Below are 13,591 nucleotides of genomic sequence, written 5' to 3'. Positions count from 1 at the left end.
CAATCTTCCCATATGTTCCTAACCTCTACGGTAACCTTTCACAAAGTATTCAACAGTCACATACCATGTCCAGTTTCAAAACAAAACCCAGAATACCAACATTTTTTCAGCCAGACACCTGAATACATGTGTCTGGTAGAGTGGCAGGGAGGAGAACACTACTAGACTTCTGGAGGAGAGGAAAAGGGTAGAATTATTATTACTTTTTTAATCTGAATCTGGTGTTTATAGTACCTTGAGCCTTTATATCCACTGAGATCTTTGTCCATGTCCAACTCAGGGGTGGAGTCAATGATAGCTTGAACTTCTGATTTCTCCTCATTTTCAGCAGAGCCTTAAGGACAAGATGACACAAATAACGCCTATATTACACAGTGCTCCTAATATGAGTCTCTTCCTGCTATGACCATCACTTGATGGCAATTTATTTGACATTTTGTGGCTGTTTTGGGGCCTCATTGGGGACTGGTTGGAGGCTATTCCCAACTCGGTGCTGGAGGGTGGAGGGTGGGGAGTGTTGTTGTGCCTAGCAGTGCTGGGTAAACCATGTGGCACTGGGGATAAAATCTGGCTCCATGCAAAGCATGTGCTACAGGCTTCTGAGCTATCTCCCCAGGTCTTAATGATGAAAGTTGTTTTTTTCTGTGTCTGGGAGCTTTTGGGGTCACACCCAGTGTTTTCACAAGGGTTATCTTGGCTTTGTGCTTAGGAGTTATCCCTGGTGGAGCTTGAATGGGCCATTTTGGTACTGGGAATTCAAATCAGCCTGATGATAAAATGTTTCTTAAAGACTGGGCTGGAGCGATAGCACAGCGGTAGGGCGTTTGCCTTGCACGCAGCCAACATGGCCGACCCGAGTTCGATTCCTCCGCCCCTCTCGGAGAGCCCGGCAAGCTACCGAGAGTATCTCGCCCACACGACAGAGCCTGGCAAGCTAACCATGATGTATTCGATATGCCAAACACAGTAACAAGTCTCCAATGGAGACGTTACTGGGCCCACTCGAGCAAATCAATGAACAACGGGAGGGCCTTTATTCAATGATAGCTCAAAAGCAGAAAGTAACTACTGCCCCCTCCCCCAAAACATATCATCCTAATATGGACTGACAAAATATTTCAAAATGAAATAGAGAACCAGGGTCACTCACCAGTTGACACATTTCTAGTATCCTGGGCTACCTGTACTTCAATATGTTTGTTTATCTCTGACTTATTTGGTGCATCTGCTGCCCTCACAAAGCCTTCATCTTCCTTTAAGGGGGTATCAGTAGGAATCACTGCCACGTCAGAAGCAGCTAGTGACGCTGGAGTGGTAGCTTTTGATCCTCCTTGACTAACATCTGAGAGTTCATCCTGTAAGTGAGAAGAATGACAAAAACATTTTAAATTTACCTTGTACTTCTTTAAAAATGGGTAAGGAGGAACTTGCTGAGAGGAAATGCTATTTAAAGAGTTAACACTGATTACAGTGAAGGAAACAACTGCAATTATCTCTGGAGTCTATGTTCAAACAAGGGGAAACTTTAAGCAAATTTTATTTTTCTAAATAATCATGATATTCTTATGGATAAAATCTGAATGGAGGATCCTGCAACCATGTATTGTCCCTTAAGAGATGAAGAGTGAGCCCTGGGCACTACCATGTGTGGCCCTAAACCAAAAATATTAACAAAAATAAGCTAAATACAAAAAAAAAACCAAAAAGGAAAAATCATGCATTTCTACGTTTTGGCATGTTTTTATGTACTTCTGATATATACTACCTCCCAATAACAATATCCATCTCCTTCAAAAATCATCTCCTTTAAGCCTCTAAGTGATCAATAACACAGTTTAGAAGTTACCACTTCATGTTTTACTTTAAAGTTATCAATGAACAACTGATCACTTAACCTTTTTTCTATTCACACAACTCTAAGAAATCTTCCTAAAGAAAAAAAAAAACAACAACAACAAAAAAGAAATCTTTCTGAAATTTATTCTTCAGTATCAAATCTTCCAATTTAGCGTATTTGGAAAAGTTTAATACATCTTTCCTGTTCTCCTCCCATTATTTGTGAAACTATTATAGATAAACTAATAACCGAAGAATAACCTAAATTAAAATGCTTTTCCCCCCACAAACCTTGTACATTTAATTGTATTTCTAATTTCTACCTAAATAGTAGCCCACTGTGGGGATGATGGAATTATTTCTTTTGAAAACATAGCAGTCCCTCTTTTTTAAAAATATTCTTCATCTGGCAATTTATGAGTTGTTTTGAAAGTCTAAAATATGATTGGTAAGGTCTCTGTTAATTTCCTCACAATGAGGACTGGACGCCGGATTCCATGCCAGACCGTTTGATTCAGGGAACTTGGGGGGAGGGGGCGGGTCTCACCCGCCCCCTGCCCCTCCCCACCAGAAGAGATCTAGCCCTAGCAGCTGAAAAACCATGTTAGTAACCTCTAATACAAGGGCTTACTGCCACTGGTTGAAATACAAAAATCTTCACATTCTTTCCTCTAAGAAAAGTTTTTTTTTTGCATCATTTTCAGTGGTTTATTCCTAAAAAACAATACAAAATAAATTATTTCGGTTCTGCTTTGGGGCAGGGGTTGGGGCTCAGGATGGAAACATCTGAAATATGATGGTGGTGGGATTGGTGTTTGAATATTAAATGTAATCAACTATTCTGAACGGCTTTATAAAAATAAAATAAAATTAAAAAAATAGCGAGCTGGAGAGATAGCACAGAAGGTAAGGTGTCTGGAGTCAGGAGTATGCTCTGAGCACCACTGGGTGTGGTCCAAACCACCACATCCCCACCACAATGTCTTCACAAAGCAGAGGTTAGCAATGTTCACGCTGAAGAAACCTGACTGCGGCTGCCTTAATATTTGTTTATATGATCTTTGAGTCAAAATTCATCAGTTTTAGCTCTTCTCAAATATTTAATTCTTCAAGGTAAGAATGTGGTGGCATTCTAAAAAATATTAAGATTTTAAATGTAATTTTTAAAATGAAGGTGTAAGAAAATGTTTAAAAGTAAGTAAAGTAAAGGCCCTCCCGTTGATCATCGATTTGCTCGAGCGGGCCCAGTAACGTCTCCATTGGAGACTTTGTTGTTACTGTGTCTGGCATATCGAATACTCTCGGTAGCTTGCCGGGCTCTCTGAGAGGGGCGGAGGAATCGAACTCGGGTCGGCCATGTTGGCTGCGTGCAAGGCAAACGCCCTACCGCTGTGCTATCGCTCCAGCCCAAGAAAATGTTTAGGGTAAGAATATGGGTGGCACTCTATAAAATATAAAGATTTTAAATGTAATTTTTAAAATGAAGGTGTAAAAACATATTTAGGGTAAATTTGTCTTAAAAAAACATTATGGGCCTGGAGCAATAACACAGCGGGTAGGGCGTCTGCTTTGCACACGGCCAACCTGGGTTCGATGCCCGGCATCCCATATGGTCCCCTGAGCACCACCAGAAGTAATTCCTGAGCACAGAGCCAAGAGTAACCCCCGTGCATTGCCATGTATGACCCAAAAAGCGAGGGGGAAAAAAACAACAACCCATTATGAGTATGTACTTTCACCTAATGCAGCTGTATAATAACAGATGGTTTGAGAGGCATTATAGATATCCATAATATCTAGGGGAGTGGTACTGATCATTGTGGGGAGCCACACCTGGCAATGCTGGGGGAACCATGCGGTGCTGGGAATAAAATCTGAGGCTCTTGAATGTAAAACATGTGCTCCAACTCTTTGAGTCATCTGCTTGATCTCTATTTATTTATTTCAGTTTTTTGTGTGGGGGCCATATCTGGCTGTGCTCAGTTTACTCCTGGCCCTGTGCTCAAAGTTCACTCCTAGTGTGGCCTGGAGGATCATATAAAATACCAGGGATTGAATCCACGTCAGCTATATGCAAAGAAAGAGCCTTATCCACTGTACCATTTCTCTAATTCTCCCCCTCAGCCCCCATTTATTTTTAATTTCTATAGGCAGAGGTCTCTGTTAATGAAGTGCCAGGGATCAAATCCAGGTCTTAAAACTTACAAGACATACGAAACTTAGAGTTGCAGAAACTTTACCCTAGATTCTTTGATATTATTTAAAATTGAATAAGGTGAATGCTGGTAAATATGTACCATATTTAAAACTTTTCTGTAATTCCAAAATATTTCAAAATAAAAAGTTAGAGCTGGGTATGTAGATCAGTGGTTGAGCACTTGTCTTCGGTTTGTGAAGCCCTGGGTTTGATCCTCAGCATGGCAAATAAGCGCCTTTAAAACTAAACAAGGAGTTCTATGTTTCAAAAATTTTAAGTACAGATGCATTTTACGACAGGAATCCTTAAGTCAGAGAAGATACAGGAGTAAGTACAACTACTGTAAAGCCACAAGTTTGGGAAAGCTAAAGAAATCAGAACAACTTGAGAATTTAACAACAAACGGAGGAGGAAGGGACATTCTTATGCACAAGAATGCTGGTTCTGTTCAGACAGTTCCTCTTCTGTATTCTAAGCACATCCCTGGAAGAAAGCAGCACACACTGACCAATGGCTTTACATACCAAACACCGCTAACAAGAGCTTCTCACAGCAGTTCTGAGGAAGTGTTTAGCTCAGACTGTTTCAAAAGAACTCTTTAAAATGTTCACAAGCAGGTACAAGTCCAACTGCTTCATAGTTAGAAGTTTTTAAAATCAGTTCTAAAAGTCACAATCAACAACCTAAAATACTCAAAAGAAAACCCTTGTTTAAAAATTGTTTATTTTTATTTTGTGGGGGGCACACCCAGTGGTACTCAGGACTTAGTCCTGGTTCTGTACTCAGGAATGCTGGAGGACTATATGCATCCCATGGATCAAACCAGGGGTGGCCACATGCAAGACAAGTGCTTTACCCACTGTGCTATCTCTCTGGCCCCAGAAAAACTGTTTCTGGGGTATATATATAATATGTATCCACATGTGCATGTTACTCTCACACACCTTCATATATCTGCAGGTGCAAGAACTTGTAAGGTGTACAAATGTTTTGAGCTACATATATGCATAACTGGATGAAATCTGTGACTATTAATGAACTGATACAAACCAAAATTCTAGAAACCAGCCTGAAAATTTTACATAGAAGGTATTTAAAATATTGAACTCTTCAATCTCATATCTATGTAAAAGAGGAAGATATTTAAAATAAAACATATATAGCAACAAAGAACGGATACAGTATCTCCAGGGAGAGTTCAAATGGCCAAAATCCCAATGGCAGGCAATTTGTCAATGTCTATCAAAATCTTAAATATATGATCTGAGACAATTATCCCAATGATGGAAATTCAAGCATAAAATAATATAAAAAGCACTGTTTCTAGTAGCGCTCCTAAAGAAAAAACGAGGTGCCCCACCAACAAAGATTTTTACTGCAACTAGAGTACGTGTGTGCCCTTTCTGCACAGCCTTCTTCTACTCTCCCATTCTTCCTTCTTGTCTTGTCTTCAACTTCTCTTTCTATTGGACATTTCTGCACAGCACAAAATAACCCCATCTCTGTCCTTCTCAGAGTACTATTCCCTCCACCCTGCCAACCTAAGGTACCCTCTTCTTCACCAATGGCAACCATCTTTCTGGACTAATACACACTTTTCATGTTCTCCTTTCATGATTCACATTCACTCCTGCTGTTGACGTGGCAACTCAAAACCCTTCAAACCTATAGCAACAAAAGAACAAATTCAGTCCTCGCTCTATTCGACTTCTCCAAACCAGCTGACTCTGCAAACAAGTCCCCCATTCTAAAGCTCTCTTCTCCCTGGACTTGGGAGGGACACATTTCTCTTTTTGGACACTGCAGCCTCTGCCTCCCCCTCTCCCCTGCCAGGTCTACCTGCCTCTCATTCTACACAGCCGCCCTGCTTAGTACAAAAACTGCTGCCTTCACTTGCTCAGGCTGACAATGTGGCAGCTTTCATTCAGGAGGCCCCGATCATCCTCCTCAGGACCTGACAAGACCCAGCTGGTTGTCCCACTGAGGGATGTCCTCAGTGCGCTCGGCCTCTCTACCAGGCTCTCTCTCCCATGAAGACACTCCTCCAGGCTTGGCAAGTGATTCCCACACCTCAGCCCCTCCCCATCCTGTTCACCCACTTGCCTGGTTCAGCCCAGCCCAGTGGCTTAAAGACTGAAAGGTTGCTGGAAAGAAAAAGGATGGGTAAGTCTGCTATTTCACACCATCTTAGCTAATTATAGCTAAGGCCTGATATCTTGTTGGGCAAGTTCTTGCTCTTTCTGATCTTCAGGACATGGCGTTATTCTTGCCCTTTGTTCTCTAATTCCTTCTCATTTGCTGCTTGTTCATGAATATAATTAGGTTGGATGAATAACCCTACCTTAACATTTTTGCCCATTCCCAGACTTAGCGCTTCTGTAATATTTTTTTTCTTTTTGGGTCACACCTGGCGATGCACAGGGGTTACTCCTGGCTCTGCACTCAGGAGTTACTCCTGGCGGTGCTCAGGGGACCATATGGGATGCTGGGAATCGAACCCGGGTCGGCCGCGTGCAAGGCAAATGCCCTACCTGCTGTGCTATCTCTCCAGCCCCACTTCTGTAATATTTTTAACAGAACAGCTTTGGTCATTCATCAAATAGCTTTGGTTATTTTTCACCAACATATAACCACCAGCAAAAAAACTTGTGTTAATAAAGCATGATCAAACTCTGTTCCTTACCTTAAACTGACCTGTAAACCAGACTTACACACCATCTTTTGGGCTGTAGAGGTGGCAGCCGTTCTTCTGCCAGCTTCCTAAAGTTCTATTTCCTCCGTTATAACTCACCATGCAGCTTTCTCCCTTGGTTAGGGTTACTTAACTATGATGTAAATAACATTAACCTACTTCACAGAAAAATCATCTGATAATATCACTATCGATTATAATTCTAAACTTCAATGTTGTCCTAATGAACACAAAGTATGGCCTAAATATAACTAGTTATCCCAAAGTTCTCAGAGAAATGCAAGTTGTTCTCTACCCTAACTCAGTCTAGTCTAGTCTCTGCCACTCGGGAAACCAAGTCTGGTGGGTTCATGCAACACAGACCACAAGGGAACTCTAACCCAACGCCTGAACTCTAACCCAACCCAACCTTGTAAAACCAGAGAACTAGGGCTCAGGTTAACAATGCAAGAGTTATTAGACAATTCACAAACTGGATTTTTGCCATTTTGCAATATACCACTCCATTATCTGCTCAAACTATATTGCATTTAGAGGCTTCATGTCTGGAGAGAGAGTAGAGAGAGAATTTAATTTCAGAAGTGCCTTAACATCTCCCCAGCTTAATCCATATTAATGACCTATTAATATAGATGACTTTTAATAAATGAATAATCTATTAATAATCAGTTGGTAAAGTATGAATTAAATTCAATCACCACTTGTCACGGGATTAAATAATCAGAGAATTACAATAATGTCTTTTTTTTTTTTCCTTTTTGGGTCACACCCGGCAATGCACAGGGGTTACTCCTGGCTCTGCACTCGGGAATTACTCCTGGTGGTGCTCGGGGGACCACATGGGATGCTGGGAATCGAACCCGGGTCGGCCAGTTGGTTGCGTGCAAGGCAAACGCCCTACCTGCTGTGCTATCGCTCCAGCCCCTACAATAATGTCTTGAGGTATCTTTCTGGGTAGTAATCAGAATATAGTTCCTCTATGGCACTTTTTGTTTGGGGGCCACACCCAGCAATGTTTCAGGGGTTACTCCTGGCTATGTGCGCAGGAACTACTCCTGATGGTTCTAGGGGGACCTGGAATCTAACGTGCTGTGTGTGCAAGGCAAGTACCCTACCTGCTGTACTGCCCCTGTGGCACACTCGTCTGAAGTATGAAAAGTATCCCTCCTACTTAATTTTGTTTTGGGAAAGGAACACATCAAGTAGGCGATGGAGGATGGGTGTTCAAATACGCCTACAGGCAGGCTAAAAAAATAATAACCAGTGTGGCTGTAGGAGAGTGTTTCCTAGTGGCAAGGCTGGACTGACACTGAGCTTCTAATACACATATATTAATAAACCCAGCGATGCTTGGGGGTTACTCTTGGCTCTGCACTCAGGAATCACTCTGCACAGTGCTCAGGGGACCTTAATGGGGTTACAGGGATCAAACCTGGGTCAGCTGCATGGAAGACAAGTGCCTTACTCACTGTGCTATCTCTCCAGCCCCAACAAACATATTCGGAGTGCCACACTCCCTATAGGACTTTTTTTTTAAAAAAAAAACTAAGTGGGGGTATGGTGCCACCAGCAGGTCAATCTGTACCTGTGAGGCGAGTGCATCAGCAGCCTCATGGCGCCTTCAGACTTCCAGATACCCCAAAAATTGCTGCTGTGCCTTTGGCCAGACCCCAAAAACTTGGGGCAAAGTTTACCAAGAAAGTAAACGGCCAAAAGTTAGGTACGTGGGAAACACACCCACAAACCACCTCCGGCTCAGCTATATAATTGGAGGCAAGGCCTCTTTGGTTCCTGATTGAACTGCTTAATGGACATGATCCCAGAGACTCAGAAACAAATCTCAGAACCCAGTGGCTTTAGGTAGAAATGCGTCTGGTCTCTGCAGTAGGCTACCGGTGCTGGGCCAACCCAGGTGGGAATAGGTTTCGTGCCTTGGCCTGTTCCCCCTGGGCCGCCATCCGTCTGAGGCCACTGGATAGTCACATTTGGGCCCCCAGTGATGAGACACACAGGGCCTCACGGGATGAGGGTGGAGCCGGGCTTGTCCTCCCCACCCCAACGAGACCCCAAGTCATCGCCCACGAATGGCCTCTCTGGCTCCTGATCAAGCTGCTTAACGGCCATGATCCCAGAGACTCAGGAGCACATCTCGAAACCCAGTGGCATTTGGCAGAAATGCATCTGGACTCCACAGTACATTACTGTTGCCGGGCCACCCCAGGGAGGAAAGGGTGTTGTCCCTCCGCCTGCTCCCTCTTGGCGACTTGGTGACTGTCATCCTCCAGAGGCCATTGGACAGTCAGGCTTGGGCCCGCAGTGACGAAACTTGTTGGGTCTCACGGGATGGGGGGGGGAGGTAGAGCCGGGCCTGTCCTCCCCACCCTAACGAGACCCCAAGTCATCGCCCACAAATGGCCTCTCTGGCTCCTCATCAAGCTGCTCAACGGCCTTGATCCCAGAGACTCAGAAACAAATATCGAAACCCAGCGGCTTTTGTCAGAAATGTGTCTGGACCCCGCAGTAGGTTACTGTTACCGGGCCACCCCAGGGGGGAATGGGTGCTGTCCCTCCGCCTGCTCCCTCTTGGCGACTTGGTGGCTGTCATCCTCCAGAGGCCATTGGACAGTCAGGCTTGGGCCCGCAGTGACGAAACTTGTTGGGTCTCACGGGATGGGGGGGGAGGTGGAGCCAGGCCTGTCTTCCCCACCCCAATGAGACCCCAAGTCATCGCCCACAAATGGCCTCTTTGGCTCCTCATCAAACTGCTCAACGGCCATGATCCCAAAGACTCAGGAGCAGATCTCTAAACCCAGTGACTTTTGGCAGAAATCCCTCCAGATTTAAGTGTTAAAATTTCAGAACTTCAAAACCACATGGCCCTACTGCAGCCACACGACATCATATGTTATTCATAACCAACAATAGAACACAAATTGTCTATTGTTGCCTTTTCAGCAGATCTGAGTGTTGGGGTAAAATCTCAAATAATGGTGGGTCTGGTGTCGAAATAGTGAATGTGATCAAAGTAGAGAGAGAGTAATGTGGAAATCATCTGCCCCACAGGCAGGGGGAGGGTGTGGGATGGGGGTATACTGGGATTTTTGGTGGTGGAGAATGGGCACTGGTGAAGTCATACAATGGGTGTTTCATTGTATGACTGAGACTTAGACCCAAAAGCTTTGTAACTGCTCTCACAGGTGATTCAATAAATAAAATTATAAAAAATGGAAAAAAAAAGTAAGGTGGAGTTCATGCACAATTCAATAAGCTAATCAGTGGCTGAATAAATAGCAGTACTCCTACAAAAAAAAATAAAAAATAAATAAAAAAAAACCTAAGTGCTAGAGATGCAGCTAGAGATACTTAAACTTTATAAAAACACAGGAATTTATAAATTTGCAAATTTTTAAGAGAAACAAAAAAAAGGGTAAATATCTGTTTTAGAAGATGCACAAGGAGGGGTGGTCTGCAAGTTATTAGGCATGATACTTTCCCAAGTACTTTGAGAAGCAAGATGTAAATCAATAGAATTAATTATTGGTGTCCTATTTATAAGATTTTATGATGTAAAAATATAACCAACATTTCCTTTCTAAATGTTTTAATTTCATTTATTTCTTTTTACTCGGGGCTGGAGCGATAGCACAGCGGGTAGGGCATTTGCCTTGCACGCAGCCGACCTGATCTGTTCAGGTTTGATTCCTCCACCCCTCTCGGAGAGTCCGGCAAGCTACTGAGAGTATCTTGCCTGCACAGCAAAGCCTGGCAAGCTACCCGTGACATATTCAATATCCCAAACACAGTACAATAAGTCTCACAATGGAGATGTTACTGGGCCCACTCGAGCAAACTGATGAACCACGGGAGGACAGTGCTACAGTGTTACATGAGTGGGAGGGTGGATCAAAGCTGGTGGGGCTTAAAGTAGTGTTTGAGTCCATGTTGGGACTCGAACCCGGTGTCCCACATGCAAAGTGAGCTTTGAATACACTCAGCCTACAGAGCTTTTTCTCCGGCTCAATATTGCACTTCCCAAGATACATAACTCTAAGTAATAATAAAAATTCTTAATAAGGTGCTGTACTTGATATATTATTTATGGATATAATAGTTATGAATACAAGTATAATTTTTTATAAGATCAGCCCCAAAAGATATGGGCTGAAAATTCAAACTGGTGAACTGAGCTTGGGCAGCTGAGGTTGTAAAGACTGCTTCCTGTGGGTCAGGCATGGCACAGGTGGCAAAAGAACCAGCTTACAAACTTATGGCCAGGAGTTCAAAACCCTCAGTCCTGCCCACACGTGTCTTACACCACCGCTGGCACCACAATGAGGTGTATGATCTCTAGTGCACTGAAGTGTATGATTGCAAACACAGCAACCAAATGTCAGAGCACAAGAAGTAAGCATGTCCCGTGTGGGCCCTAGTCCTCAAACAATAAAGACAACAAGGCAGGAGGGGCAACATCAGTAAGTAAGGCTGGAGAGCTAGCACAGGAGATAAAGGCTTGCATGCAATCAACCCCAACTTAAATCCCTGGCACTGCATATGGTCCTCTGAGCACTGCCAGGAGTGATCCCTGATGACAGACCCAGGAGAAGGCCCTGCGTACAGCCAGGTATTGCCCAAAAGCCAAAAAGAAAGAAAGGGGAGAGAAACCTTACCAAAAAAAATCATCTAAGTAAGGGCAGGGACAGGGGTGGGGGGTTGGTTCATGGTGGCACAGAGTGGCTGGTTCAAAGTGCTTTGCAGCTGGAGGCCTGGGTTTGATTCCCCCGTACCATAGACTGCCGGCCAGAGTACTGCTAGGAGCAATCTATCACCAGAGCACTGCTGGGAGGGGCCCCAAAGCCTCAGACTTCCCCTTATTGTATCCTTTCCCCTACCACACAAAAGGTAATATGAGGTTAAACCCTTATGCCTTAAAGGACCAGGCCACCAGGCAATTTATGGGACTGATGCCCACCAGTCTGAAAACTGTTCTTTAGAATAAGATTTTTTCTGGCTTTCCTTCGTATGTTGCTTCTTGGGCTCAAGCAGGCAAGATGATTCTCTAGATCCCAGGTCCCTGTCTTCCAACCTGCAGGCTTGTTTCTGTACCTATCACAGTGTCCGTGTGACTGGCTCTATTCAAGCAGTAGAATCAGACTGCAGAGGTCATATTTCTTGGTTAAGAATATAACCTATAAGGGCCTGGGAGATGGCTCAGTGGCATAAAGCGCCTGCCTTGGAAGTCTGAGGCTATGAGTTCAATCTCCAGTGCCACCCACAGGCCCTGAGACAGTACCCAGTAGGCTCAGCTATTTGGAACCCCCAGTACCACAACAGAGTGTGCAATCTCTGGCCAGGGTGTGTGTGTGTGTGTGTGTGTGTGTGTGTGTGTGTGTGTGTGTGTGTGTGTGTGTGATTAAAGTGCATGAGTACTGAGGCCAGCAGTTCAAACACGAGAGACCATGTGTGTGAGAATTCCAGCAACCCCCGGAGAGTGCTGCACCCAGAATGTGCTCAAGCACCACAAGTGAATGACTGGAACTCACAGCAACTGGCTATGTGACCCAATGTGACCCCTCCACGGTCATCACAACAGCAGCAACAAAATGAGAGAAAAAGAGGGCCCAGAGAGAGTGTACTGTTACGGTAAGATAACAACCCAGCTCAATCCCCAGCATACACTGGGTCCCCTGAGCACCACCAGGATTAAGCACAGACACAGAAACAAAGGCAAAACGAGAATTAACAGCAAGACTTTTTTAGTTAAACAATACATATTTTTGGATGTCGTATTATAAAGGGTTTGGGGGAAGGAATTGGTTTGTATTTAACTGGTGACTCTTTTAAAACACAAATTTCAGGTGGCAATCATTTTCAGTTCGAACATAGCATAAATCAAATAGCAATTTTAATCATTAGTGCCATACATGTATTAATCAATAAATAAAAATAATTTTTCATTTTTATATACATATAATAACACAGCAGTAGGGCGTTTGCCTTGTGCACAGCCGGCCCAGCCGAGCTAGGTTTGATTCCTTCACCCCTCTCGGAGTCTGGCAAGTTACCGAGAGTACCTCATCTGCACGGCAAAGCCTGGTAAACTACCCGGGACGTATTCGATATGCCAAACACAGTAACAACAAGTCTCACGATGGAGACGTTACTGGGCCCGCTCGAGCAAATCGATGAATAACCGAGGACGGTGACGGTGATAAATTTAAAAGGTTGGCAAAAGACAAATTTGGGGAAGAGATAATTTTCAATTTAAGGAGAACATTGTACAAATATGCATTATAAGACTCAATTGTCAATAACTGTAAATCACATTCTTTAATTTAAAAAAATTGAAAAAAAAATTTTAAAAATTGGGGCCAGAGCGACAGTACAGTAGGTAGGTATTTGCCTTGCACAGGGCCACCCTGGGTTCAATCTCTGGTATCCCATATGGTCCCTAGAGTGATTCCTGAATACAGAGTTTGGAGTAATCCCTGAGCATATCTGGATAAGACCCAAACATAGAAAACAAAAGAGTTTTACAAATTAAAATGCATCCAGGCTATTAAATTCCATTAAGTTTTGGCTATTATTTTGAGTTTAAAACACACACACACACACACACACAGGCTGAAGAGGCAGTATAGTGGGTAGAGACCTGCCTATGTTTGTACATAGGCCATGTTTGTACATGGCTGAGCTGGGTTTGATCCCCAGGAGCATATATGGTCTTCAGGAGCCCGCCAGGAGTAATCCCTGAGCTCCCTGAGCTCAGTCAGGAAGTAAGCCCTGAGCACCCCAAGGTAGGACCTCAAAACCGAAATACAAAACAAAACAAAACCAAAACCATCACCACACACAAAGACAACAAGTAT

At 43.7% G+C, this 13,591-nt stretch overlaps 1 protein-coding gene across 6 annotated transcripts in view; it reads right to left on the bottom strand.

The window, feature by feature from the left end:
• The window catches only part of SPAG9 (sperm associated antigen 9), a 119,841-nt gene that overhangs the window by 45,746 nt on the left and 60,504 nt on the right, over positions 1-13,591 (bottom strand). For all 6 annotated transcript variants that reach the window (XM_056128187.1, XM_056128189.1, XM_056128188.1 and 3 more), the window contains 2 exons: positions 1,151-1,355; positions 235-334 (listed from right to left, as the gene is read on the bottom strand). In XM_056128187.1, coding sequence (XP_055984162.1) covers positions 235-334; positions 1,151-1,355 — 305 coding nt within the window. The remainder of the gene's footprint in view (positions 1-234; positions 335-1,150; positions 1,356-13,591) is intronic.

Source organism: Sorex fumeus, unplaced genomic scaffold, assembly GCF_029834395.1.
Source record: "Sorex fumeus unplaced genomic scaffold, SorFum_2.1 ptg000063l, whole genome shotgun sequence".
NCBI classification, from domain to species: domain Eukaryota; kingdom Metazoa; phylum Chordata; class Mammalia; order Eulipotyphla; family Soricidae; genus Sorex; species Sorex fumeus.
Note: the sequence above shows the minus strand (reverse complement) of the source record. Positions and strands in the feature narration are given on the sequence as shown.